Here is a 26,965-nt window from a genome sequence, read left to right as displayed (position 1 = left end):
TTAGGCTGCTATGGAAAATTAGAAGAATGATGTGACTATTAAACTTTGAGGCCCAGGTTAGTGAAAAGTGGGAGACTCTTACTCTTTGCTGCTGGAAAGGATCAGCTCTCAGGGGTCACCTCACCCTGGAATCTCCGGGCACCAACTACACGCACATGTTCACATCTCTCTGTATAGCCCTGTCACTGCTGGGAAAGCAGTACTGACATATTTAAAACACATTTTCCTCATTGGAGAGGAGGCAGAAAATGAAACAAACTCAATTTCCTCAAGTTAATATAAAATATTTCTTCTGGGATATAAATTTATCTAAATCCTTGCCAATTTTTATAGCTTGGGGATTTAGTCAGAACATAGAGGTCTTTGATATAATCAAAACACCAACTTTTTATTCATAATAAACTCAGTATAAAAGTATAGGTAGTGCTGTGCACATATTTGGGCATAATGGAGTCAAAAGATTAAAGCACTTTAAACATCTCCAAGAGAGTTTAATTTTGTGGTAGAAGTAAAAGGAGCTCGGGGCTGGGCTCAGCCTATCCAACATAAATGAGCAAGTCCTCAGACCTAGATCCAGGGGAGCAGCAAGGGCCCGGGTGTATAAAAGACGTGCCTCACTACAGACAGAAAGGAGAGCAGGCCAGGCAACACCAGCGCACCAACTCGACTGTGCGGTGCTGAGCTACAGGGTGACTGTTCTATGAATACACCTGAAATGGTTCCCAGAGAGGTATCTGAGCCACCCTAAAACCAACTGAGTCCAGGCAGTGTATCTCACCCATCCATGTGGGAAGGGCAGCAGGAAATACATTCTATTACTTAACTGCCAATTCCAGGGGTGAATGCGTTAGGAGGTAAGTGCACCACATTTCACACAAGGGCACTCTTTGTCATTGCAAGGGTGAGGCCTACTGTATTTACAAGCTGTGTTCATAATAATTACACTAGTTTATTTTTCCTGGAACATGGTATCTAACGCCAATGAAATAAAACTTGAAAACCATCTGGGCAGGAAAATGAAGGGCCTGGAGGACGCACTTCAAATCCCCCTGGTGGCCCAGACCACTGTGTAAGCACCTTCAACACCTGGAGCACATGCCACTCTCAAAACACCACAGGCACAACTCCCCACTGGAAGGGGTAAGACTGAACAGAGGTACTGTTTAAGGTTTTTTTTTGTTTGTTTGTTTTTTGGCCGGGGCTAGGTTTGAACCCGCCACCTCCGGCATATGGGACCGGCGCCCTACTCCTTGAGCCACAGGCGCCGCCCATGGTTTTTTTGTTTTTTTTTTTTTTTAGGGTACAATGAGCCTGGTTACACTGCTGGAGTTTGCTGGGTGAAGTCCCTCTATTAATAATGTCCAAAAAGTTTTGAGACCAGAGAATCAAAGAGGTCTTAAGATTAACCAAAAGTCTCAACAGAAAGCAAAATAATGGAGTGGAGCTAACTCAACAGGAGATATCAGCAATGTGCAGAGGGCTCTATAAATCTGACTACCTTTGCTATATTAGCCACCTTATTATTTTGCTGAAGTGCAGGTTGTGTATGATGGCATGAAGTACAGCAAGCAAAGGAGAACTCAGCTCCAATCTGAGGGACAGATGGAGCCCATAATGGTTCTTTCCAACACAGGTGTAAATATCTACAAGGGGCTCCACACTTACTTTTCACTGCAGGCCCATACCCCTCCACGCAGACACACATAACATTTATACACGATCATAGGGCAGATTTCCTGACAGGTGTCATGTATAGTAACAAAGTTTATCTGAATTACAATGTGCTCACAAGAGAAATCTGCCGGAGTTACCTCAGAAATCTTTTTTAAAGCCTAATAACAAGTTTAGTTGACCATTTTTGACTTCTACATTTGAAGTCAAAGGCTAATTTCAAAAGAAGTTTCCCCAACAAAATTATAAATTAACATTACTAAATATTCCTTTATAAATAAGAAAAATGACAAAAACCTCCTTAAAAGTTACAACATTGCCTACAAAGGAATCAATATACAAATGTCTAAAATTAAATAGTTTTTTATTTTAACCAATTTGGGGAAAATGCATAAAACTATCTAGAGTGGGTGACATGTTCATTAAAAGGACTTATCCCTTCTTTGATGACCCAGGGCTGTCAGTACAAATGTTAACTTTTCTGTTGGGCTGTAATACAAGCAGATGATGTTTAAATTAAATAGCCCTATACAGCTAACTTTTCTGTTGGGCTGTAATACAAGCAGATGATGTTTAAATTAAATGGCCCTATACAGCTCCCCTTTTATAGTTATCTCAATGTCATAATTCTTCCAACTCTTAATACTTCCTAAAAAAGCCATTAACTCACTACTTTGTCAAGATTCTGAAAAAAAGGAACCAAATTTTGTAGACAATATATAGGCGTTCCTTTAGGGAACATGTCACAGGCTGGTCCTTCTCATGACTGCTCTGTAGCTTTGGAAGCCTGTTTTCTTCTTGTTTCTAAGTTATGTTCTGAACAGATGAGGCTCCCAGCTAATTGAATTCCCAACAGTTGAGGTGTTAACATATACAAGAAATTGAAGATTGCAGCTGCTAAATTTCAAATATGGAGTTAAATGACAGATATCAATACTTCAATGTAGAGTTCAGCACTACTTCTTTCAAGACAATCAAAAGCTATTTTTTTATCAGCTGACATATACTTACAAAAGGAAATGCGTTCCCCATCTTTAAAAGCAAAGCAATACTTACCCGAAAACTTAAATACACACACAAAAAATAAAACATACGTTCCAAAGTCCAATATAATTTTTAAAAATTTATCAATGCCATTATTCCCTGACTAAAAGTACCAATTCTGTTAAAAATTATAAAGCTGGGGTTTCAAAGTCATGGGCAAAATATTTCCCCACTGGGAATGATCTAAAACGAGAGTAAACCCAACTCATTAATATCAGAAAATCTTCAAAGGGACATTTAGGTTCCCTAAGCACCCAAGGTTATCTGAGGCATGGTGCAACAAACCTGGGTGAACTAAAGGAAGGCTGGGGTTGCTTTGCTGAGCTGCTCAGGCAGCAGGGCACTGAGGGAAATGGAAACTAAATAAGATGTGAAGTAGCAATCAGTAGCTCTTTAGTACTTTTTCATTATCCCAGGCAAGTAATTAGGAGTTGATGAGACAAATTAGTGAGAATCTTGTGAATACTGACCTCTCTTCCTGGTAAATAGAAATGAACTTATCGTTGGCTCCCAATTACTGGGACAAATGGAAGACCTTTTACATCTTTCTGAAAAAATGGGCAAAGACTAAGAGCACTGAAAAAAAATACAAATGTAACCTTGTAAAACCTACTAGATCTACCGTGTTCCTCTTGTTAGTTTCTCCTAAGGAGCTTGTACAGAACGTCTCCCAGCGCTCTCTGACTTCGTCGGGAAGATCTTCAGAGTGAGAAAAGAAAAAAAGCATTATCACCACAGTGACCTCCACACAGATAAAGTAAATAGGTAATCCAGGAGTGGGCCTGCTCACTTAGTTCATCACTGGTGAGTAGGCCCAATCAGATGAGTAAATGGTGACAGCTAGGCCAGTGCTCTAAGAGGAATGCTGTCATCAAACCTCCACAGCCTAAATCTCATGAACTTGCAGAAACCAGAACTCCTTTGCCCAACAGTGTAGGCTTGATTAGGCCAGGAGCCCTAAGCTGCTCTGTGAACTCAAGTTTCTAAAAATATTTTGGCAGAAATCTAACCTAAAAAGTATGTTTCCAACAAGCTCTTTCGAGAAAGCACGGGGGCATATCTTTTTTTTGTGGTCAGGCAAGTCCAGATGACAGCTCCTAAATACTTTCTTGGGCTACTATGACTGGCACCTAGCAAAAAAGAATGTTCCACGGAACTCATACTGGCTTCTCAAATTGCTGTAAGATGTTTCCTAGATGCTTATGTCATGATACATATGCAAGAGAAATTATACCTCTTACAGATACTTTAAAGAATAGGATACACAATGACTTTCCCGAGAATATGAAACCATGGCTATATTTTTAGAGGCCTTATTAGCCTAAGGTTGTCATCTGACCGTTCTGATTTAAACCCTCATGTATCTGTGCATACTCAGGCACACACACGTTCTACCTGGGAAGTAATGTCTGTAGGTAAATACTGATCTCAAATACTCAAAAATATCATAGTACTTAGCCATTTCTCCTTGGTTGGACACAAAGATAAACTCTACCTCCCATACCTCTCTCAAGAAAATGAAATACAGTGGACAAACTCCATCTGTCTTGTCCTTGGTGACAAGTGTGCTTTTAACGCACATTCACAGGTAACCGCTTCTTGAACAAACATTCTTAAGAGAAAGGCAGCAGCTCACACTGGTAAAATATATTTAACAAGTTAACTTTGAATGAATCCTATATCATAGCTACATAAGGTTTTCCACATGCAGAGTAAAGCTCAGGATTAGCAATACTGTTGGCAGAAAACTGGGAGTGCTCAGAGCTCCTGGTACTCTCACTTTGGAAGAGATGGACTCGGGCCCAGGCGCCATTGTAAAAGGTATTCACATAGTTTCTTCGAAGTAACGCTGGGCTGATTAAATTGAAATGCTAGTAACGCAAGAATCCTTTATAAGCCAAAACCCATCATATTAGTGGTAGAGATGACCAAAAACATAAAAATAAAAAATGCAGATGAATGCCTTAATATGTAGTTGAAGAAACTTAATTTACAGGCTATATAAAGACCTTCAAAAGAAAAAGAATAATTATAGCTCTAGAGGCTCAATTGCTAGCATATGAGTACTCTGAGCTCAAAATACACAAAAGCACATTTCACTGAGCAAGGCTCATTAAGAACAATATTGGAGGCTTGGTGCCTGTAAGTCAGTGGTTAGGGTGCCGGCCACACGGATCAGGGCAGGTGGGTTCGAACCTAGCCCGGGCCTGCTAAACAATAACAAATAGCTGGGTGTTGTGACGGGTGCTTGTAGTCCCAGCTACTTGGTAGGCTGAGGTAAGAGACTGGCTTAAACCTGAGAGTTTGAGGTTGCTGCGAATTGTAACGCCATAGCACTCTACCGAGGGTGACAGAGTGAGACTCTGTCTCAACAACAACAAAAAGGATATTGGAGACTCAAGCATGCCGAAGTCAGCCAAGCCCAGTGTTTACAAAAAGGCCCATGGAAATATGAAGGGGTGGATCTAAGAAGTACACTGTTCAAACACACTCTAAAGAACCTCAAATAAATAAACTGCAAAATATAAAGAAACGCCTCTAAGTTATTTAAAACACTACACATATTTCTACTTCACTCTTTAAGGTTTTTTCTGATTCAACAAAAATGAAAATTCCGTCAGCTTACCTTTGATAAGCTGCTGCACCACTGCGCTGCTGGGGCCCTTATCAGCACTGTGTACGATACAGTTGGCTATCCTTGTCAGGTGCCCCATGTAACCGTGCCGTCTTCCTCCCTCAGCCCTGACGAGAGGTAAAGCACAACATTCAGATTCCTGCCAGAGTGACGCAACTTGGTAAATCACCAGATTCTTAACAATCGTTCCGATGGACAGAAAGGGAAGGAGAAGGAAGAATGGAGCATGAACGCCAGGGTGTTACCGAGCAGCCGGGGTGTCTGAGATCATCTGCTCCAAGATTACAGGGAGTCTCACGCAAGAGGACTATTTATTCATGTATATAAAACATCATTAATGGTCAATAGCATATTATTTTTAAAAAAAACAAACATTCCTTGATGCCTAATGTTACTATGACTTCCCTTCATACCCTTTTTCATAAAATTGTTTTTTGAACTTCAGATTATGAGGAACTGAGGTGAGAAATTCTGCTGGTTCACTTTCTTAAAAGATATCAAATTTTAGTCATACCAATTTTAACAGAAATAATTATCCAACAATGGCTTATCTCAAGTTAAGATTTTGGCTGATTTAAGGACTTGGCCATGACAGGAAAGGCAGTCAACTAGTACTTGCCCATACACCTTTAAAAAAAAAAGCACACACACACACACACATATAGATAGAGAGACTGGCTCTATCACCCAGGCTAGAGTGCAGTGATGCAAGCATAGCTCACTGTAAATTTGAATTCTTGGGCTTAAGCAATCCTTCTGCTCAGAGTCCTGAGTAGCTAGGATTATAGGTGCACACTGCCATGCCCAGCTAATTTTTACAATGATTGTTTATAAAGACAGGGTCTCCCCTATGCTCCTGGCAAAAGGATCCACCCACCTTCCAAAGCACTGGGATTACAGATGTGAGCCACCATGGCTGGCCTGTCCATTTATCAGAGACAGATAAACTTAGTCCTTATTCTTTTCCCTAAGGTCTAATCTTCCCAACCATGATCAATCTTTACATTTAGAGAAAGTTTTTATGTCAATGTGATTTCTCTGACTATACAAAGTGCCAATACTTGAAATTCTTTATATAAAACTAAAGGTTTTTGATCGCAGATAGCAAGGAACCAACTGAAGAGATTTCTATTTAGAGGGAAAGCCACCGAAAACAAACAAAAACCCAATCACCCTGTGCTTGAGGGCTTGCCTGCAAGTATCTGCTAGATACCCTTAGAAGGTCCAGGGATACCTCAGGTCAGAAGGTGTAGAGTTACCTCAGCTGAGTTGGTAAGAGCCTCTTTCAGTTCCACAGTTAAGTAAGATCCAGAGAGCCAAGTCAAGTGTTCATACCGCAACTTCATTACTTTCCCAAGCTCCCTAAAGTCCACAGGTAAAAACAAAGGTCCACTTCAAAGTTGGCCCAGGGCTTCCAAAGTGCTTTAGGCTGCTGGTGCAGGGGAACACTAGGAAAGCTCCTTCAAGACCCCTCCAGATGGGGGGAATATTATTCCCTAAGCCTGTAGGAGATGGACCTCACAGGGAGAGCAGAGTACAAAGGATAACTCAGCACTGGCCAGATGAGGAGATAGAATAGGAAGTCGGGAAGGCCCTAGGGTCAGACATACAACCAGACATACCGAGTGGGCCACACACAGCACCCCAAAGGAGCTCCTCTTGGAAGAACGTACCTGAGGTCCACCAATACTAGCCCCTTGCCAATTTCTCACACAAGAGTCAAATCAAAACATTAGCAGTGCTTATTAAGCAATTTAAAAATATATCAAGCCTCACAAAGTAAAGCTGACATGGCCCATGAGTCATCTAGCTCTCCCGGAGACCATTAGTAAATGTGAACAGAGCCACACAGCAAGAAAACTCCTGGGCCTACAGCAGCAGGGAGATGAAATCTTGGGAGCAGTAAGAAAGATGCCCTATTTAACGTTGCATTAAAATTATTTGCCTAAGTTAGAAGCAGATAAGTATTTTTAATGAATGATTGGTGTGATCTTTTAATACTTCCCAGGCCTCACCCAGGCAGGCTTAGTCAGCCCAGCATGCTGTGTACTTGCCTCAATGCCAGGGCCAGGGCAGGCGCTGCTGGCAGCGCCGCAGCACTGAACTCACGCAACTGCCAGAGGTAAGGGTGCATTAGGGCAGGCCGTGTGTGAAGTAGAGCTTTTCTACTAGGTCTCGAAGAGCAAGATGTGAACAAGTAAAGACTGAACTGAGCTGAAAGGAAGGTAGGTGTTTCTAGTAAAGAAAATGATGTTAACAACAGCACGATGGAAAGCAAGCTGAGCCTGTGTGTGAGAGCACGGAGAGCTTCAGGTGAGGGAGGAGTGATGTCAGGGGCAAGCCCGGGAAGGAAAGCTGAAGTAAGGCATGTGTGGTGGGCCTCAACTCATTGGCCTTATTCTTCTCTCACTTATCTATAAGTAAGGTTAGTACATTCACTAATAGTGGCAAGGGGGTGCGCTGTCCAAAATAAATGGCATGAAACAGGAAAAATCCTCACCACGAGACAAACGTTCTGGGGCAACAGAAATATTTTGTCTTGATTATGGTGGTGAGAGTATATGACTTCCTGTAGCAGTCAGAATTCCAAGCACTGGGCGGCACCTATGGCTCAAGGAGTAGGGCGCTGGTCCCATATGCTGGAGGTGGCGGGTTCAAACCCAGCCCCGGCCAAAAACCACAAAAAAAAAAAAGAATTCTAAGCACTATATTCCAAAATGGATGAGTTCTGCCATATGAGAGTTACATCTCAATAAACCTGACTTTAGAATAAATATAAGAAGCATGCCTTGAGAGTGGTTTCCAAATAACAGCCTACACCACCTGCTTCCGAATCTAGGAGTGTTATAAAAGCTCTCAGGGTATCAGAGAGGAATGCTTGTTATAGACAACACCCCTGTGAAAAAGTACCATGTGACATTACATACATGAACTAATACTTCATATAACCTTGCCAATCAGCTAACAGAATTTTCTAAAATTATTAAGCAATTTCCCCCCTCTAGTTCTAGACACGAAGCAACTCTTCTACACAATGAGAACATGCAACTTGTTCCTCTCCACAATGAGAACATGCAACTTGTTCTGCTCTGAGTGGAAGGTGAGCAGGACAAACATGTGAAGTTGAACCATCACGGAAGAGGACTTCAGTTTAACTGAACTCTTTTCATTCAACTCTGCAGTAATCTCAGAAAAACAACCATTCAACAAGGACTGGAAATGGCAAAGGCAGCAAACGGTGGAGAGTACTGCCAACTCCTTGGTTTTCCTCCAAGAAGAGGTAAGTAAATTATTACAAAAACATCTGCTACAACAAAATGATCCAGAAGTCCTGGGAGAACTGTTGAAATTGCAAAATGGTTGGTACCAGTAATTATGTTCATTTTTCTCTGACTAGAACAACAGGAGACATTTTCTTCAAATTATAAATCAAACCGATTCCTTTCAATAAACAATTTACTTACTGTCTCTTCTCATTCATTTCCCAGGCTTCAAGTATTCGTTCTATTAATTGACATTTTTGGAAAAGCTAAATAAAAAGAATATTCCAGTTAACATTTATGTAAATGTTAAAACATCAAAATTTTAAAGTGAACTAGAACTCTAGGTCAAACAGAGTAATGTAAGCATATAACTAAGTAAGCTACGTGGCTGTCAAGCGCTGGTTAAACCAGGCGCCATGTGATGGCACATTTACTACAGACCCTCCAAGCACTGCAGAGAGTTAAAACGAGGATCCACCCTCAACAGCGCATCTACTGGAAACACAGGGTTACAGGTGTACCAGGTGACCTAAAGCAAATTTCATTAGCCATGAAAATTTGCTCAGAAATACAGAGGCTGACCACAATTCAAATGGAATTACTTGGCAAACTTTAACTTGAAATCTGAAGTAATACTCATACTTTGGAAATGTTAACAACACTCACTTCCAGATGCACTCCCATTACTGCATTAGCATTAAACACAGGTGTGCCTTGCCCAAAGTCTGCAAGACAGTGACAGCGAATCTGGGCTGCAAGGCTGGACCACGCAAAGCCAGTTCTATTCAGTTGTCATCTGTCTTCCGGTCTACACGGCTTTTCCAGGCTAGCTTTTCCTATTGTATCAGTGCAATACAAATTTTTCAGGTCTGGCAGTAAACCAAGCCAAAAAAGGTGACAACCACAGAACTACAGAGTGAGAAGAAATCTGATGACTGATTTGGTAAAATCACTTCATATTTGACAGAAAAGAGACCCTCCCCCCAAAAGAGCCATTCAACAATGCACAAAACTCACTTCTCCTAACTTTTAATCAGAGGCACCAGAAATGACACCTCAGTATGCCAAGAAACTGCTCCAATGTTTTCTGCAGTATTTTCATTTCCATAGTTCTTTTCACTTTCCCAAAGATTTAATTATCTACAAACTTATTAATTTTTCCAAATAAGCAGGCCACATCAATTATTTTCTTAAAAGACAGTTCATTTAATAGCCAACAGATTTGATTTATAGAATATTCAGTTAAAAGTGCAATGAGTATGTGACAGTTACACATTTAGACTCTGAAACCTAACCTCACGCCCTTAAACCTCAATTTATTTCATACTGAAGTGGAAAATTGCTTTAACCAAGAGACTAGGCAAGAAAATGAGAGCAAACAATAGCTTACGTGCTTCAATAACAAATTGTCACCAGTGGCGTCTTGTTCAGTAATTGTGGCATTTTCTGTGTTTTCAAAAGGACTCGCAAGAATCAGTGCAATACAAATTTCCACTTGTGTATGCAAAAAATTATTCCACGTGTATTTGAAGAACATGTCCTACAAAAAAGAAAATGTTTCCTTTTATTCAGTTCTACTTCTCAGTGTGTAAGCCTCTACCTTAATACACCTGCAGATCAGTGATTTAATAGTTTTAAGGAAAAATGATGTGCTCTCAGTGCAACAGGAGCAATCAAAACAAACACAGATTTACAGCACTCCTCGCTGAACCGGTTCTACTTTCTGTGTTTTCAAAGTAGGTGAACATAGTACAGTAAGATACAGGAAGAAAAAGACCATATTCATGTAACGTTATTACAGTACGCTGCTACAGCTGTTCTATTACTGTGAGCTATTGTTAACCTCTTCTTATGCCTAATTTATAGGTTAAACTTTATCACAGATAGGTATGTATTGGAAAGAACATAGTGTATAGACAGACTTCCTATCTGGGGGTGTCAGGGATCCAGTGGGGGTCTTGGAAGGCATCCCCTTCAGGGAAGGGGGCAACTACTGTATTTTAAAGAAGGTTTAAAATACCACTTGGAAGCCTAAATGACATGGTATTTACTCATTCAACAAGCCAGAGTTTGCACAAAATCTAGTAGAACAATAAATAAACCTATGAAGACAATAATTTAGTTTCCTGAAAATTTTGTTTTCAAAACAACTAACAAAAACTTAGTAGGTTTTCAATAATTTTTAAAGAATTTCATTTTGCATGAATGCATATTTACTGGTGGCTTTTATCCAGGGCAATGTGCTAGGTGCAGCATGGGGGAGAGAGGCAGACAACCCAGAGGAAGTGCTCACAACACACCGAGGACTAGCTTTCTGGCCCTCAGAGACTCCTAGAACTATCAGCAAAGACAAATGAGCTGCAAGAGGTGTTAACAGGAATCTCCTGCCAAGCACAAGTGTTTCCCAATTTACTTGAAAAGGTAAAAGCATTTAAAAAAGGAAAGACAACTTACAAAAGCACAAAATGCATAAAGTATGTATTCAGGATATAGCTCAGTCTGGTTATCTAATCATAAAATGAAAAAGTTAATGATTAATGACCCCTCTTGCAGTCATGCGTGTGATCCCAGCGCTTTGGAAGGCCAAGGCAGGAAGATTGCTTGACCCAGAAATACAAGACAAGCCAGGGGAATAATGCAAGACCTACCACTATAAAAAATGTAAAAGTTAGCCAAATGTGGTGGTGTGTACTTGTAGTCCTAGCTACCTGGGAGGCTAATGTGGGAGGATCAGTTGATCCTGGGAGTTCGAAGTTGAGCTATGATTGTGCCACTGCACTCCAGCCCAGGTGACAAACTAACAATAAAATTAAACAAAAGAATAAATAAAAATACTAACGATGGAATAAATTGACAATAGTTGTATTCTTTTTATTGATAAAAATCAAAGAATAGCAAGCAATAACTTTAAGGAGAATGCCAGAGGCAGGAGCAGATTATATTCCCAGAACTTAATATCCTAGCCATAGGGTAGGGCAAACTCTGATAATAATTATGCTACCAAAGAAACTATAATCCTTTAAATTTTCCTCTCTTTTACCAAGTTGTTGCTGCTTTCTATGCTCTATACTGATAGGTCATTTAACCCAAAGGTAAACTAAAAATATTTCAGTGATATTAGGAAGCACAGTGATGTGGTTGATACAGCATGCATAGGCTTGAAATACAGTGAATTCATATCCCCTCTCTAGGCATGATCTGAAAAACAGAAGGATCTTATACAGAGGACCACACAAGCAGCATAGATGAGGTGAATGTTATAATGCCCACTAAGTACTGAGCTAATACCTCCTCTGAAGACAATCCCAAATCCCCGTTGCCCCCCATAAGTATGATGTGACCAGGTGTCTTGTAAAACCTACAGAGTGTTAACCCTCGTGCCTTCTGTGCTGTGAGTGGTGGAACGGACAGAGCAGCAGAGGGTCCAGAGCGGGGTTGGTGAATTCCAAACACAAACCATGGAATTGGGAAAGTCAGGGGCTAAGGAAACCCAGATAATTCCTGGGGCGTTCCATTGTCCCTTTCATTGATTAGCAGATTAATGACAATCTCAAGAAAGAATCCAGACTCAAATCAAAAGCCTGCATAGCCTCAGATATACCCCACTGGAATAAGGATAAAGGATTGCCCTTTTGCTCATTTGGAACAGAAAACAATGCTATACCCAACAGTCGCTGTGCTTGTGAGACTGAGCTCAAGGAAAGTCCTATGTCTCTTAATCATCTTTGAAATCCTGTATTATAGATAGTCCTTTACACACAGTAACAATAAATGACTCCTGAACAATTGTAAGCATTCAACATGTATGATAAACTTGAGACAAAAACTACATTAAACACTGTTTATGCTCAGAGCAAGCAAAGTCTTTGACACATCCTATAAATCCATAAGGTTGTAAACTTAATTAAATATTCATAGAAAATTTAAAAGTCTGAGGGGGTAATCTCACCAATATGACTCCAATGCTATTCAGCTCCACGAGGTCCCCATTTATACTGCTGGTATTGGTTTGAAGCAGGCTGGATATCAACCTAATCACAGTTAACCGGGTATTCCCCACAGGAGGATCCAGCACACCCCAGGTAGTCTTCATCACACTCTTCTGAGGAAGAAAAAGGCTTCTAATTAAATCCAGTTAAACCAACAAATGAGCAAAAGGTGTATGTGCTAAAACATAACACTAGGCTAACTAACCCTGCAAATAATTTGGCCTAAATTCTACACCTGAAAGAAAATCCAAAGCTGCTATTGGCATCTTTAAGATATGATAAAATAATCAGGGGGGGGCGGCTCCTGTGGCTCAAGGAGTAGGGCGCCGGTACCATATGCCGGAGGTGGCGGGTTCAAACCCAGCCCCGGCCAAAAACCACAAAAAATAAAAAAATAAAAAATAATAATAATCAAGGGAGGGGGAGAATCAAGCGAATTTCCACAGACAACAAATATTGTAAGAAATAAGGCGTTCTCCCAACCTCGTATTACAAGTTGCCAAGGGAAGAAAGCAGAAAGCTACAAAAGACCATGCAATGGGATATTTCAAAACCTGATCATAAATCTAAGCAGCTAGTTGTGAAATGTAGTCCTCAGTCTTTGCCAAATCTGTGATCAAAGTACCAATTCAAAAGTTGCTTCTAGATCACAACACTGAAATGTGATCAAGCTAAACCTGCTCCTCTCCACAAAGAGAGTATCTAAAAAGTTTGAAATCATAAAAGACAGAAGCAGAACTTTCAGTACCCTAGAAGTCTGGCAGGAAAAGGGTGACAAATCACATGCTCCTGGTTAGGTCACCCTCCCTGCCCATCCTACCCACACAGCGCCTCCTGCTCTCCTGCTCTATCTTTTCAAATCCTTATGGAATCCTGAGGCTCCCAGTTTTACTCCATGTAAGGCAGCTCTAATGGACATACTTAAAAAGCTTCATGGACCTATTCACACACGGTATCACAGTCAAATAGGTACAAACTGAACCCCCTCAGTCCTGGGAGCGGAAGACAAGTCAAAACCAGACGCTGCCTTGCATTTTGAATCTGAAGCTGCCTGCTTTTCCACCCAGAAGGAAGATGGATAGGCCTTTAAGAAACAGGCCGGGCTCTTCCTCATACACCTGTGATGTTCTCTTCTGCTAAATCATTTTTTCTTTTCTTACTATCCTATTCTTCTAGGTTTGCAGGAAGGATGCTACTGCCTGTAACTGCTGGACACCAACAGAGGCACCTTTCCTGAGAGTAAGCACCCACACTGTGGCCCACACCCTGCCCAACAGGCTAATGCACAGTGGAAGACATGGCTGGAGTGGAACCAGCAGGACGAGGACCCTGAGCACAGGGCAGACCCACTCCTTGCTCACTGATAGCATCAGGCACCTGAAAACATGATCTGGAAGCTGACTAGAGTCCCTTCTCCCCCAGATGGTTAAATAAACAGAAATATATAATCCAGAAACAAGAAAATAGTATTCTAAACTCCCAATAACTCACACAGTAGATAGTCAGCGATGCACACCATATAGGATACTGGATCCTATAATACACAATATTGGGGCAGAAGAAAAAAGTGAAAGCGGCGCCTGTGGCTCAAGGAGTAGGGCGCTGGTCCCATATGCCGGAGGTGGCGGGTTCGAACCCAGCTCCGGCCAAAAAAGAAAGAAAAAAGCGAAAGAACTGGTGCCAGGAATAGAATTGTCACAGAACTGAACCTTCCAGTCTGGATTCCAAAAGCAAGTGCCTTTTAACCTAATCTAAACCGCACCAATCCAAGGGGTATGGGTGAAACACAACACCATTGATAGACTGTTGACAAAGCTTTTATAGATTTCCGATGAGTAAATGGTCATTTTAAAATTAACACATGGGGTGTTCGCCGCCCCGCGCCTCAGCCAGCTAGCGTCTGCCGCGCCTCTCGGCCCAGTAGATCTCACCAAAATGCCATCTCAGATGGAGCACGCCATGGAAACCATGATGTTCACATTTCACAAATTTGCCGGGGATAAAGGCTACTTAACAAAGGAGGACCTCAGAGTGCTCATGGAGAAGGAGTTCCCGGGATTTTTGGAAAATCAAAAAGACCCTCTGGCCTTAGACAAAATAATGAAGGACCTGGACCAGTGCCGAGATGGCAAAGTGGGCTTCCAGAGCTTCTTTTCCCTAATTGCGGGCCTCACCATCGCGTGCAACGACTATTTTGTAGTACACATGAAGCAGAAGGGAAAGAAGTAGGCAGCACCGAGCAATTACTCTGCCCTGAAAAGTGTTCTCTCAAAGCATTGCTTCAAACATCTGCCCCACAGCTTCTCCCTATATAAGGATTTCATGAGCAGATCAGGATCCTTAGAATGTATACAAATAAAATCCAACTCCCATTTGTCAAGCAGAGAAGAAAAAGTTAATTAAATGCCAGATGAGCTTTTGTTTTTTACATTGTTTGCATCCGCTTGCCCTCAATAAACATAATCCTTTTTTTAGTTCCAAATTTAAAAAAAAAAAAATAATAAATAAAAAAATAAAATTAACACATGGGAAGGGGCCCAGTGGCTCACTTCTGTAATCGTAGCACTCTGGGAGGCCGAGTTAGGTGGATCGCCTGGGCTCAGGAGTCCAAGACCAGCCTGAGCAAGAATGAAACCTGGTCTCTATTAAGAAAACAGTTTCAAAGATCAACTTCTGAAAGATTAACTTTACCCCAAAGATAAGAAGAAAAGAATAGCCCATGAGAAGTGAATTTCTTATTTTATTGGCATATAAGTACCCAAGAATTTATAGAAGAATGAAAAGTTGAGTTTCTTAAGCAGATAAATATTTGTTCAATAATTTTAATCCTACTTCACTCTCTGTTCAAAAACAGTAAAAACAGACGGCAGTGTGTCTTTTAAATATTTTGTACGTGCAGATCACAGCCAGTTTCGTTACTCCCTAGGTCCATATGCTTTCAATTGATTGTTTACACCAAATTACTGGCTGGCCAGGCATGCTCAGTATAGCACCCTTACCTTGGGTGGCTCAAGCAGGAGTTCATGGAAAGACCCAAGTCTTCCTCTGATGGCTTCCAGAACACTCTTGTTGACTGAACAAGCTGAATGACTCATGCCTGGTGGGCAGATTTCTATATGGCCTTCAAATCTTGAAATAAAGTAAGGTAATTTTAGTTACTATAATTTCAGAACAAATAATTCAAGGTATTGACCATGTTATGTCTATACTTGATTATATACCTATTAAAAAATAATCATTATACCAATACTTCCAGCTGCAAGGAGAAGGGATAGGAAGAAAGTATAATAAACCAGAAGAGGGTGCAATAAAACCTTGATGGAAGTTAGCCCAAAGTCTAAAGGGCTACAGGGACCAGTAAAAAATCACAAGTGGGCTGGGTGTGGTGGCTCATGCATATAATATTAGCACTTTGGGAGGCTGTGGTGAAAGGATTACATGAGACCAGAAGTTTAAGACCATCCTGGGCAACATAACAAGACCCCTTTCTCTTCAAAACAAAAACAACAACAAAAAAAGACAGAAAAGGTAGGTGAGCATGATGATGATGGTGTGTGCCTGTAGTCCCAGCTACTGAGGAGGCTGAGGAAGGAGGATTGCCTGAGCCCAGGAGTTTGAGGCTGCAGTGAGCTACGATGACCCCCACTGCACTCTAGGCAGGGCAACAGACCAAGACCCTATCTCACACACACACACAAAAAAAACGGGGGGATTCATTCTCATTCTATACCTTCTAACCTCTTATTACGCTTTGCAGATAACATCTCTGGCAATCTCACTGGCTTCACATAGCCCAGTAGCCCATTTTTTCTTATCCAGATACTTTCAAAATTTACTCTTTATCACTGGGATTCATAAATCTTATCAAGATACAGCTAGGATCCAACTCTTAATAATTTAATCTTGCTTAGTATTTGGTAAACCTTTCTGGTTTGAGGGTAATATCCTTGTAGTCAGCAAGTTCCCTCTATTATTTCTTGTATTCTTATATTGTCTTCTCTGTTTGCTATTTAAGTTGTATAACCACGTGCTTTTTTCATTTTCACATGCAAAAATTCATACTTTTTCTTCATTTATTTCTCAACTCAGAGTAGTCTATATAAACCTCACAGGATTATCAAAGAGATGGCACAATGGCCTTGTAGCATGAGTAGCAAGAGAATGCTGTAATGCTTGACAAATAGTTCATTGTTTCTATTATTTAAAATATGATTTTCCTGGGAAGACACAGGTAGAGGCAAACAATCCCCCACATTAGAATGCACTAGAATCAGTGCCGCCACAATGCCCTCCATTAGTGTTGGCCAAAGCCTCGGCACACCATCAACAGAGACCAAGAATTTGAGAAGCAGGGGCTGGTAAGGTTGCCTTCACTATTTTTCTGGAAACCAAAATTACACTGCTAAATGTAAACTAAAAAACAATGGAGAGCTCAAGTTTTCATATGATGACAGCAGACTCTACCTATCCTCCTCTTCATGTTCCCCGGCTTAATGAATGAATCTAATATTGAAGGAGAAAATAAAAATTCCAACCTCTTAATCAGGCAATTCTGGAACACCTATTTACACATTCCTCTTTAAACCTGCATGCTCCAAGATCAGTTGGAAAACCCTAATAATAAGCAAATTAGCATTGACATAAATTATTCAGAATATCATGAAATATCAACTGAGTGTTGTGACACACGCCTCCGATCCCAGCTACGCAGGAGGCTGAGGAGGGAGAACTGCTTAAGCTCAGGAGTCCCAGGTTCTACTGAGGTATGATGGCATCACTGTACTCTAGCCAATGGGTGACAGAACGAGATCCTGTCTCTTAAAAAAGAATAACACGACAAAATATTTAATGGCTGGTCCAGGGGCAAAAGACCACACAGGGTAAAAGCAAACTATATTTCTGATTATTAAGCAGTGAGAAGAAGATCCTCCTTAAGGGCTCAAGCCACCTGGCTATCTGTTTTCAAAAAGCCTCATGAACTATAGCATCCTTAAAAGTGAAACCAAAAACAAACAAAACAAACAAACAAAAAAACACCCACAAACCTGAAGGTTTAAGTATCTATAAAAAAAGAATGAAGAAATGGGGAAGAGTTACTGAATCTCAAGGATAGCTATTCACTGATTAGAATACCTATTTTAAGTTTTCATGAGCAAGAAATAAGCTTCTCTGGGTTTGAGCCATTGTATGTGTTTTTTGATTTGTTATAGTTCATTATAGTAATAGCAGCCTTTTCCAAACTACTACAAAAGCCCAAATATAAGTAGAGTCTAAATACTGCCAACAGTGCTCACCAAACCACTTTTCAACTGTATCCCTATCTATAGTATTCATTTATTTATTTTGTTTGAGACAGTCTTACTATGTCACCTTCAGTAGAGTGCCATGGCGTCACAGCTCACAGCAACCTCAAACTCTTTGGCTTAAGCGATTCTCTTGCCTCGGCCTTCCAAGTAGCTTGGGACTACAGGTGCCCGCCACAACGCCTGCCTATTTTTTTGTTGTTGTAGTTGTCACTGCTGTTTAGCAGGCCCCGGCTGGGTCTGAACCCGCCAGCCCTGGTGTATGTGGCCAGAGTCCTAACCATTGAGCACAGGTGCTGAGTCACTATCTATGGTATTTATGTAAAACTAGGTTATAGATTATATAGTAGATAAAAGATTCAGCATCTGAAAGTCAAAGGCATGCTATTGTAGCTTATCTACCAAGAACTTAACTTAATATGGTTGATTTCTTATGACAAAAGAAAAGCTTACGTTGGTCGTCGTGTCTCAAGTAAAGTCAGCAGGATCTGGATTGCACTGACTATGGCTGATTCGTTTTTCTCCTTGTGAAAAATATTTGATAGAAGCTGCTCTATAATTTCTTGCCTAGGGAAATAAATCAATAGTCAAATGCTAATTATGAAATCATTTTTCATTAACAACTTTTCCTTTTTTTTTTTTGTAGAGACAGAGTCTCACTTTATGGCCCTGGGTAGAGTGCCATGGCATCACACAGCTCACAGCAACCTCCAACTCCTGGGCTTAAGCGATTCTCTTGCCTCAGCCTTCCAAGTAGCTGGGACTACAGGCGCCCGCCACAACGCCCGGCTATTTTTTGGTTGCAGTTCTGCCGGGGCCGGGTTTGAACCCATCACCCTCGGTATATGGGGCAGGCGCCTTACCGACTGAGCCACAGGCGCCGCCCTTCATTAACAACTTTTAAGAAAACGATGACAGCACAAGTAAGATGAGTGTTCAACTGCTTTTGGGCATATTGGTTTTATTTTTATAAATTTATTAAGGTAGGCAATTGATCCTATTTTTTATAAATCTCACTCTCCCATACACACAGATTGTTATCGCTTCTCTTTGGACCTTACTTGTCCAGAGCCAATAAATATTTCAAGACTGAAAATCACCTCCCACTCAGACCAGGTGTGTGGTGCTGGTGATGTGTGGAGGTGGGAATAAGACTCAGCACCCCTCACCACCTCCCACAGAAAAGAAGGGAACTTTCAAAAGGCTAATTAGTACTCAAATATTTTCCTACAAAGGCACTAGTGTGCAAGTAAAGATCTAAAATAAGAAAAAGGGAACATCATTTTACTCTACAGTTAAAATTTGATAAACCAAAATAACACGGCAGCAATGAAATGGATTTGACTGCACTATTGCCCAAAAAGCACACTCTTCCTATTATACATCTCTCATACACATGCAAAATTACAATTAACATGAAACACAAGGGTAATCTGTTAGTTAAATTTATATGCACATCTCAAGGAAAACCTGTTTCTTAGGATCTCGGTAACTTCCCAAGCCCATGTGAGTTAAGAAATGCAATCTTTCTCTCAATGCAACGTGCAGTTGGCTTATCCCTGGTTGCTCACCCAGCAAAGATGCCAGTCACTCCAAAGCACAGTTATGTTCATGTGAACACCAGCTCCTTAACCACCTCTTGCCAAGCTAGTGTAGAAAGTAGGAGGGAGTCTCTTACTTTTGGGGGAAAGGAAGTAAAACTGGTATCTACCCAACTTCGGAGAGTCCCCTTCTTCAAACTTGGAAGAAGTTTTCAAGTACTCACAGCATTAATTGCTTAGGAGACCTTGAACCAGGAGTACTGTAAAAGTCACTCAGAGCAGTGTACAGACTAAATATGTGGAACTGAGCTCTGGAGAATAGGCTACCTTTCATAGTAAACAGCTGTAAATATGTACAGTAAATACATATGCTGTTCAAACAGTAGCTTGGGCCCAGTTGAGGGTCCCAACAGAGCATCCAACTGTGAATGTCCACATTCTCTGTGTACACTCTTAGTACCCTTCCACATTAAAGAATGACAGCACATAGGATGGCGCCCGTGGCTCAAAGGAGTAGGGCACCGGCCCCATATGCTGGAGGTGGCAGGTTCAAACCCAGCCCCAGACAACAACTGCAAAAAAAAAAAAGAATGATAGCACACTTCTATAAACGCAGACACCTGAAGAGAAAGGCTGGAGCCTCTTTTCATGGCTACATTTAACTGGAAGTGTACTGCATCCATGAAAGAATTCTGCTAATGGACAAGAACAACATAACAACCAGCAAAAACTTGATGGTCAACATGCAACAACGCAGTAGCTGTGCCATACTCTGATTCTTACACATACAAATGTCACCACAGTAGAAATAATAAAACAAAACATAGGAGCTTATCAAAAGGGATAAAAAAGAATGCCTCACATTCTTTAAATAAAAAGGTATTTATTTATATGTAAGAGAAAATATATTCTTTCACACTTAAAAACCCAGGAGTTTTTGGATAAACATCAGGGAAGTTCATGATATGAGTTGTTTTATGTGTGAAGCCAGTCACATTCTTTATGGACCTTTGAGATGACTCACTTTTATTTCTTTTAAATATGGGCAGCCACAGGAAAAGACTCACTTCTATAAACCTAACTGGCTCAAAGAGGATCAAATCCCACTCGTTCTAAGGTCTTTGAACTTAAAAAAGTTTTTAAAGCCACTAAATGAAATGCATTCAATTTAGGCCAAAATTTCTTCCTAAGATATTCATTATCTGACACTTTAGTCTACTTTCTTAGAATTCTTCGTGCCATTTTCTTTATCCTTAGCTTGTTTCAAACTTTTCCTTAAGTATTAACCTACATTTGTATTTATATATGTGTTGTTTGTATAAAAGTATACAACCTGTAGGTTGTTTGGCATTACAAATAGCTACAGTTATTTATATATTATTATGCATTACCACTGTATCAGCTTAACTTATTTATCAAATATATACAGATGCTATTATGATTAATACAAGTTATTAAACTCATAGAAATCTTTTGTCATTGTATATATCAGGGGTTGGTTCTCATTCTCAAAAGGACTGTAAGAAGCTTTACTACAAAGTAAGCCTCTCCTGCTAAGTGAAGGAAAAGATATTATTTGGTGATATCCCAGGGCCACTGATTCAACAGATCCATGTATTTGAGAAATTTTCTCCAACTATTAGTTGGAAAAATTACTTTAATCATGTAAATACTGAGCATATACCTATCTTCAGTCTAGAAATTAGCTGCCAGATTCAGGACTAACTGAAGACACAACCAGACTGGGCACTGTGAGTCACACCTGTAAACCCAGCACTTTGGGAGGCCAAGGTGGAAGGACTATTTGAGGCTAGGAGTTTGAGATAAGCCTGAGCAACACAAGACCCCATCTCCACAAAAAAAAAATTGAAAAATTATCCAGGTGTGGTGGCAGGTGCCTACAGTCTTAGCTACTTGGGAGGCTGAGGTAGGAGGACCACGTCAGCCCAGGAGTAGGAGGTTGTAGTGAGTGAGCTATGGTGATACCACTGTACTCTAGCCCAGGCAACAGACTGAAACCCTGTGTGAGAGAGAGAGACAGAGACAGAGACACATGAAAAATAAAAGCTCGTACAGGCGAGGTGTGGTGGTGGCTCATGCCTATAATCCCCAAATTTTGGGAGGCCAAGGCAGGAAGACTGCTTAAAGCCAAAGATCTCATATCAACAAAAAAATTTAAAAATTAACCAAATGTAGTGGCATACACCTGTAATCCTAGCTAGTCAAGAGGCTGAGGGGCTGAGGCAGGAGTTGCAGGCTGCAGTGAGTGTATGACCAAGCCATTGAACTCCAGCTTAGATGACTGACAGAGGAAGAGAACCTATCTGTTTTTAGGGGGAAAGAAAAAAAAAAAAAAAAAAAGCTGGGGTGTGCACACACAGTCCCAATGATGAGGTCACATGTTTGGTCTAAATAAAGTTGTGTGGAAGGCTATAATGGCACTACAGAGTTCAGAGGTCACTAATGAGCAGCTGACATTCAGGCTGATCCTGTGTTAAAATGAGGGAGCCATTAACCGCACCAGCTACCGGGTGCTCAAAATTTAACTCATCTGATTTGACTGAAGACACAACCAGACTGGGCACTGTGGGTCATACCTGTAATCCCAGCACTAGTGTAAAATATAGATTTCCAAGACTTTGTATAAAAGCATTTAAAGTTACACATGGCTTTTATTACAGTCCGAGTGGACATCACTATAATGATCCATATGAAACCACTGACATTCAACATCTTTACCCTTCTCAAATGGCAATGTTAACAAAGCTTAATCTAATTAATACTACGATTAGTATCTGAATGTCAGATGTCTCGTATGTTTAAAAGTACATGTGACATGATGCCAAAAATTACTAAATAAGGCAGGTAAAATGCCATTTTATTCAAAAGCCAGTAATCTTTTATAGTTTTACTACTTCAGAGAACCCACCAACTCCTTCCTATTCTATGATACATACTGAGAAAACACAACTGTACTTCTCAGAAGACAGTTTCTGAGCTAACTTGTCTCTAAATTGCTCCTTGCCTGTCTCAGACGTACCAAGGAAACACTACACACAGTGTTTTACCAGCTATGGGTACTCTTTCCATTACATAGCCAAAGTAGGGAAATACTTGATTTTTCTCTATTAAAATAATTTTCAGCTGTTTGAATGCAGATCAAATGCATGCCCACGTTGACAATAAACATTCTTCCTGAAAATGTATGAATCTAGGAAAAAATAGCACCTTATCCACAAGCTGTCTTCTACCTATTCATGAAATAATTGTTCAGGTTGCCCCCAATTAACTCCAAAGATACAGTAAACCCTAAGATCTTCTGATAAAAACTGGTAACTAAAATGGGTCAATTTAGTACATACACAAGACTGTTCTTCATCAAAAGACCTTTGGAAGCAGTGATCACAGCTTACAGTGGCTCTATACAATGGAGTTTACAGAAAACTGGAGAGTTCAAAGTCTACACTTAAGTTCCAACATTTACCTTCTCAACCTATTGATCTCCATTGAGATAGGGAGAGTTTTTCCTACCTTCTCACTCACCCAAGGTTATTTTCCAGGGATATATAAATCCCACAATACAGAGCACTTACCAATCACTCACGATGGTAACACACCAAATAGCAGCAATATGGAAAAAGAACAAAAACAGTCTGAAACATACTTTTCTAGAGTGGCGAGCAAAGGATCTGGTTCTGCACTGTTCTGAATTTGTAACATCTGGTCTCTGCTCAGGCGAACAATCTCACAAAGTGACTGCGATGCATTTGAATGTCGCTAAAGGGAAAAAGTACAATTTTAACTATAAAATGCATTAGAGATTAAATTTGTATTAAAAAATGGAAGGAAAATTGCTTAAGAAATAACAAATTCATGCTGGTCAAAAGCTTCAGTGAGCAAAAAGTAAAGTCTGGAAGAAACAACACCGTATTTTATCCCGTTCGGCTAAGGAGCTTTACAAAACTGCATAGTACAAATCACTAGTGTTGTGAGATGTGTTCAAAATTCTGACAAGGAAATTTCTACCCTTGCATACTTAAATATATATATAGACACACACACACAGGTTAAACATCCCAAATACAAAACATCTGAAATCCAAAATGCACCAACATCTGAAACAGGACAATCGATGAAAATGATCACTGGGGCAGTTTAGATTTTTTGATCTGGATACTGAATGGTATAGTACAAATACAACAAGCATTCCCAAATCCAAAAACAGGTAAAATCTAAAATACTTCTGGTTCCAAACATTTCAGATAAGGGATATTTAACTGATATCTCCAAAATATACTTTCATCAGCACAGAAAGATGCACATGTTTCTGTGGCTTAATAAAATAAAATAAGGGTGGCGCCTGTAGCTCAAGTAGCGAAGGCGCCAGGCACATACACCAGAGCTGGTGGGTTTGAAGCCAGCCTGGGCCTGCCAAACAACGACAACTACCACCAAAAAATAGCCGGGCATTGTGGCGGGCGCCTGTAGTCCCAGCTACTCGGGAGGCTGAGGCAAGAGCATCGCTTAAGCCCAGGAGTTGGAGGTTGCTGTGACGCCACGACACTCTACCCAGGGCAATAGCTTGAGACCAAAAAAAAAAAAAGGGGGAAGTGAATACAGCTTTCTGAGAGATACCAATGGATACCTTACAGGAAAGCTCTAACATCTCAGCACCAAACACGTCATATTCCTGTGTCCTGTGGAACTGAGCACTGTTCTCCCAGTCAATAGTATTCCAGCAGAGATGGCAATACACACCGATCAGAATCAGGGGCCTAACAACTCCTTAACAAACATAAACATAAAGTCAGTGTAATTTTGATTATCACAACTATAGCAAAACAAAAGTATCAATAGGACTGTCCAAAAGGGCAAATTTAACTTTCTTGTAACTCAAGTACAGATGGTGCTGATGCCCACACTGTTTTCTGCTTCTCAAAACACTTGCTGCAGAATTGGACTTCTCCTTTAGCAACGGGTCCTTCAGACAGGTCCCACTGAGCAATCCTTCTCTTCATCTATAGAACAAATTCTGCTCAAGAACATAATGAGAAGTAAGCATCATTCACATAAAGGGCCAGTCACGCTCCTGTCACAGCACCACGGCCTACACTACCCGCACTTTCACCACAGAGGAAATGCATTCTCACACCAATAGGAGGAGGGGGCTTATCCTTCCTTTCCTTCCTTTACTCTCTGTCACCCAATCCACTGTGTACAATGGACACATTCAGAAAGTCAAATCGGGCAACAGTAACAAATATTGCAAGGGTGTACCTGCTTCACTGTTCCAAGGAGGGATGAGGGGGAAATGACAACCCCTTTAATAAAGTTGAAGTACCAAAAGTTTTTGAATGAGCCAGAGTAGAAGGGGTTAGATCCACCACCAGAGAAAATTCCCGTCCTGGCTCTAGGCTTCTTCTTTTGTACTACTCCACCCACGGTGTTAACTCCCCCATGTAACCTGCAACCTGGAGGACTACAAGAGAGGTTCGCCAGGGCCCTTGACACACTCTGAATTCCCCTTAAACCAACTCCTTTGCAGACACTAGGTTGAATCATATGCAACTGTCAAGTCATGTCATAGATAAAAATGATGACTACTGGCAATTTCACACAACTTGGCCTGATTCTTAGGTGGTGGTGACTTTAGATCTACCCTAGAGGAAAACACACCCACAGGTACTGGCAGATGTCATCTCAGCACACAGCTCTATCTGAAAATTTCAAATTAAGTTTCAATCCTATTGCCAAATCAATCATTAGCACATAGGACAAAGGCCAAACCTGTCAGAACTTAAAAGCCAGAGCTGGGCAATACAACCACCAAGTTATTCAATGGTGAATAACATCTCACCCTGTTGCCTGCAAAGCTTTAGCCCGAGAAGATAATGTGAATACAGGTGTGGCCACCTCAACTGGGCTACAGATAGGCATAAAGGAAAAAAGCAGCCTGAACAAAGAGGTTTATAACAAAGGCAGGCAAGTTCATCATGAAGTCCCGGCTCTGGAAAGGAGGTGGTGATAGAACAAGGGCCTGTTTTTGCACATTTCTGGAAATCTTCTGAGTATTAGCAAAATGTAATATTGTTTGGAAAACCAGCAACTTCAAGAATATCAAATTATTGCTGCCTTCTCTGATCATTTTCACATCTAATACCAGTAAGCTCTGTGTCCGAATAAACAGTTTTATTTTACAGTCACACAAGAGAACTTACATCTTCTTCTTGCGATGGATGAACTATTTCCACAAGCCTCTGGATAATTTTCTCCTCATTTAACCACTGTAAAACACATTGTAGAAGTAATCATAGCAATGAGTGGCTCTTGTTCAAGCCCCAATGAAGATTAACATACTTGGAAATATCCATCACATTTTAAGTAGAATGTTACAGGTTTCTCTGGACTTTGAACACTACAGAAAATTAAAAGTCGCCCAAGGAAAATGCCAGTGAATATATTATTTTAACAGTGGCCGACAGTACCAACAACTCCCCAAATTACAATACCCACATACTAAAATTCTAAACATCAGCTCCTTAGCTATGCAGTAATTCCCAGCTATTCAGTACTAAAGGGTTTTATACTTGGAATATTAAGAAGGGGAGTATGGGGATTAAGGATGGAATTTATATCATTTCTATAAAAAACATGTTCGCTCTGAGCTTCAGAAAGATTGAGAAGAGCAGTATTTAGCAGCAAGCCTCTGGGTTAAGAAAAAACACAGGATGAACTAAAAGGGACTTTTAGATTACAAAACCAAACTCACTGCAAGAAACACGGGGTGGGGTGGTATATTTATCTGCCCTGTCATGTATTGGCAAAGAGCTTTATCACGACTATGGCAATCTTTTTAACCTATGTATGAAATGCTGCAGTGAACAAAAATATAAAGGACATTAGAATAAAAACAAAAAATCAGCTGGGGCATTAGTCCCCGTGTGGTGGACTGTGCAGTCAGCTACTGTGCCCCCACTGCCTATTCTAAGCACCCGTGTTCTAAGCTTGCTTGGATTAATTCCCCCATTTATGGCCCCCCAAAGCAAAATAAGAGACTTTGTAGTTTCTAACTAATCTTCCCCAGCCTATGCCTTTATTATCCACCTATCACTATCTCTCTCCAGAAACACATCTATTCCTTTGGAAACATGCTCTAAAATTCAGCTCACAAGTGACCAAATGAATCAATCCACTCCAGCAAACCATCCTGAATACATACTTCTTTATAATAATCCAACCTCAACCTCTTTTGAGAAGATTCATGTCCACCACAGCATACTGAGAAAAAACTGGGCACCCCAATTTAAGGGCTCTAACTACAGGGAAGTTCCAGGACAGCTGAAGGTGAACTCAGCGGGTTTACACGCAGTGACTGTGGTGCCTGGGTCATTTTGACAGATCCCCAGCACAGGAAGGCACTCCCAGCACACCTGCCCACCTCAGGAGACCCCATCCTGTCCTAGGCACCACCTGACAGGCCCTCCTTCTCCTCCCTATATTCCTTTAGGTCTTTAATTAA

The 26,965-nt window shown here is 40.7% G+C and overlaps 2 protein-coding genes across 9 annotated transcripts in view; one reads left to right on the top strand and one right to left on the bottom strand.

The window, feature by feature from the left end:
• PPP6R3 (protein phosphatase 6 regulatory subunit 3) overlaps positions 1 to 26,965 on the bottom strand; it is a 146,473-nt gene that overhangs the window by 38,285 nt on the left and 81,223 nt on the right. For all 8 annotated transcript variants that reach the window (XM_053561210.1, XM_053561216.1, XM_053561217.1 and 5 more), the window contains 9 exons: positions 25,665 to 25,730; positions 23,111 to 23,223; positions 18,359 to 18,472; positions 15,602 to 15,731; positions 12,563 to 12,715; positions 10,004 to 10,153; positions 8,815 to 8,879; positions 5,342 to 5,457; positions 3,329 to 3,414 (listed from right to left, as the gene is read on the bottom strand). In XM_053561210.1, the coding sequence (XP_053417185.1) occupies positions 3,329 to 3,414; positions 5,342 to 5,457; positions 8,815 to 8,879; positions 10,004 to 10,153; positions 12,563 to 12,715; positions 15,602 to 15,731; positions 18,359 to 18,472; positions 23,111 to 23,223; positions 25,665 to 25,730 (993 nt within the window). The remainder of the gene's footprint in view (positions 1 to 3,328; positions 3,415 to 5,341; positions 5,458 to 8,814; positions 8,880 to 10,003; positions 10,154 to 12,562; positions 12,716 to 15,601; positions 15,732 to 18,358; positions 18,473 to 23,110; positions 23,224 to 25,664; positions 25,731 to 26,965) is intronic.
• LOC128565027 (protein S100-A10) lies at positions 14,474 to 15,084 on the top strand. The gene has a single exon (XM_053561220.1). It carries the CDS (start codon positions 14,538 to 14,540, stop codon positions 14,829 to 14,831), a length of 294 nt encoding a protein of 97 aa, XP_053417195.1. The 5' UTR covers positions 14,474 to 14,537; the 3' UTR covers positions 14,832 to 15,084.

The sequence above is a fragment of the Nycticebus coucang genome, chromosome 14, assembly GCF_027406575.1.
Source record: "Nycticebus coucang isolate mNycCou1 chromosome 14, mNycCou1.pri, whole genome shotgun sequence".
NCBI lineage: Eukaryota > Metazoa > Chordata > Mammalia > Primates > Lorisidae > Nycticebus > Nycticebus coucang.
This window is presented reverse-complemented; position numbering and strand designations above follow the sequence as displayed.

What these genes read in the sequence shown, in the direction of transcription:
- LOC128565027 (XM_053561220.1), top strand. Translation starts at nt 14,538, where the DNA reads ATGCCATCTCAGATGGAGCACGCCATGGAAACCATGATGTTCACATTT.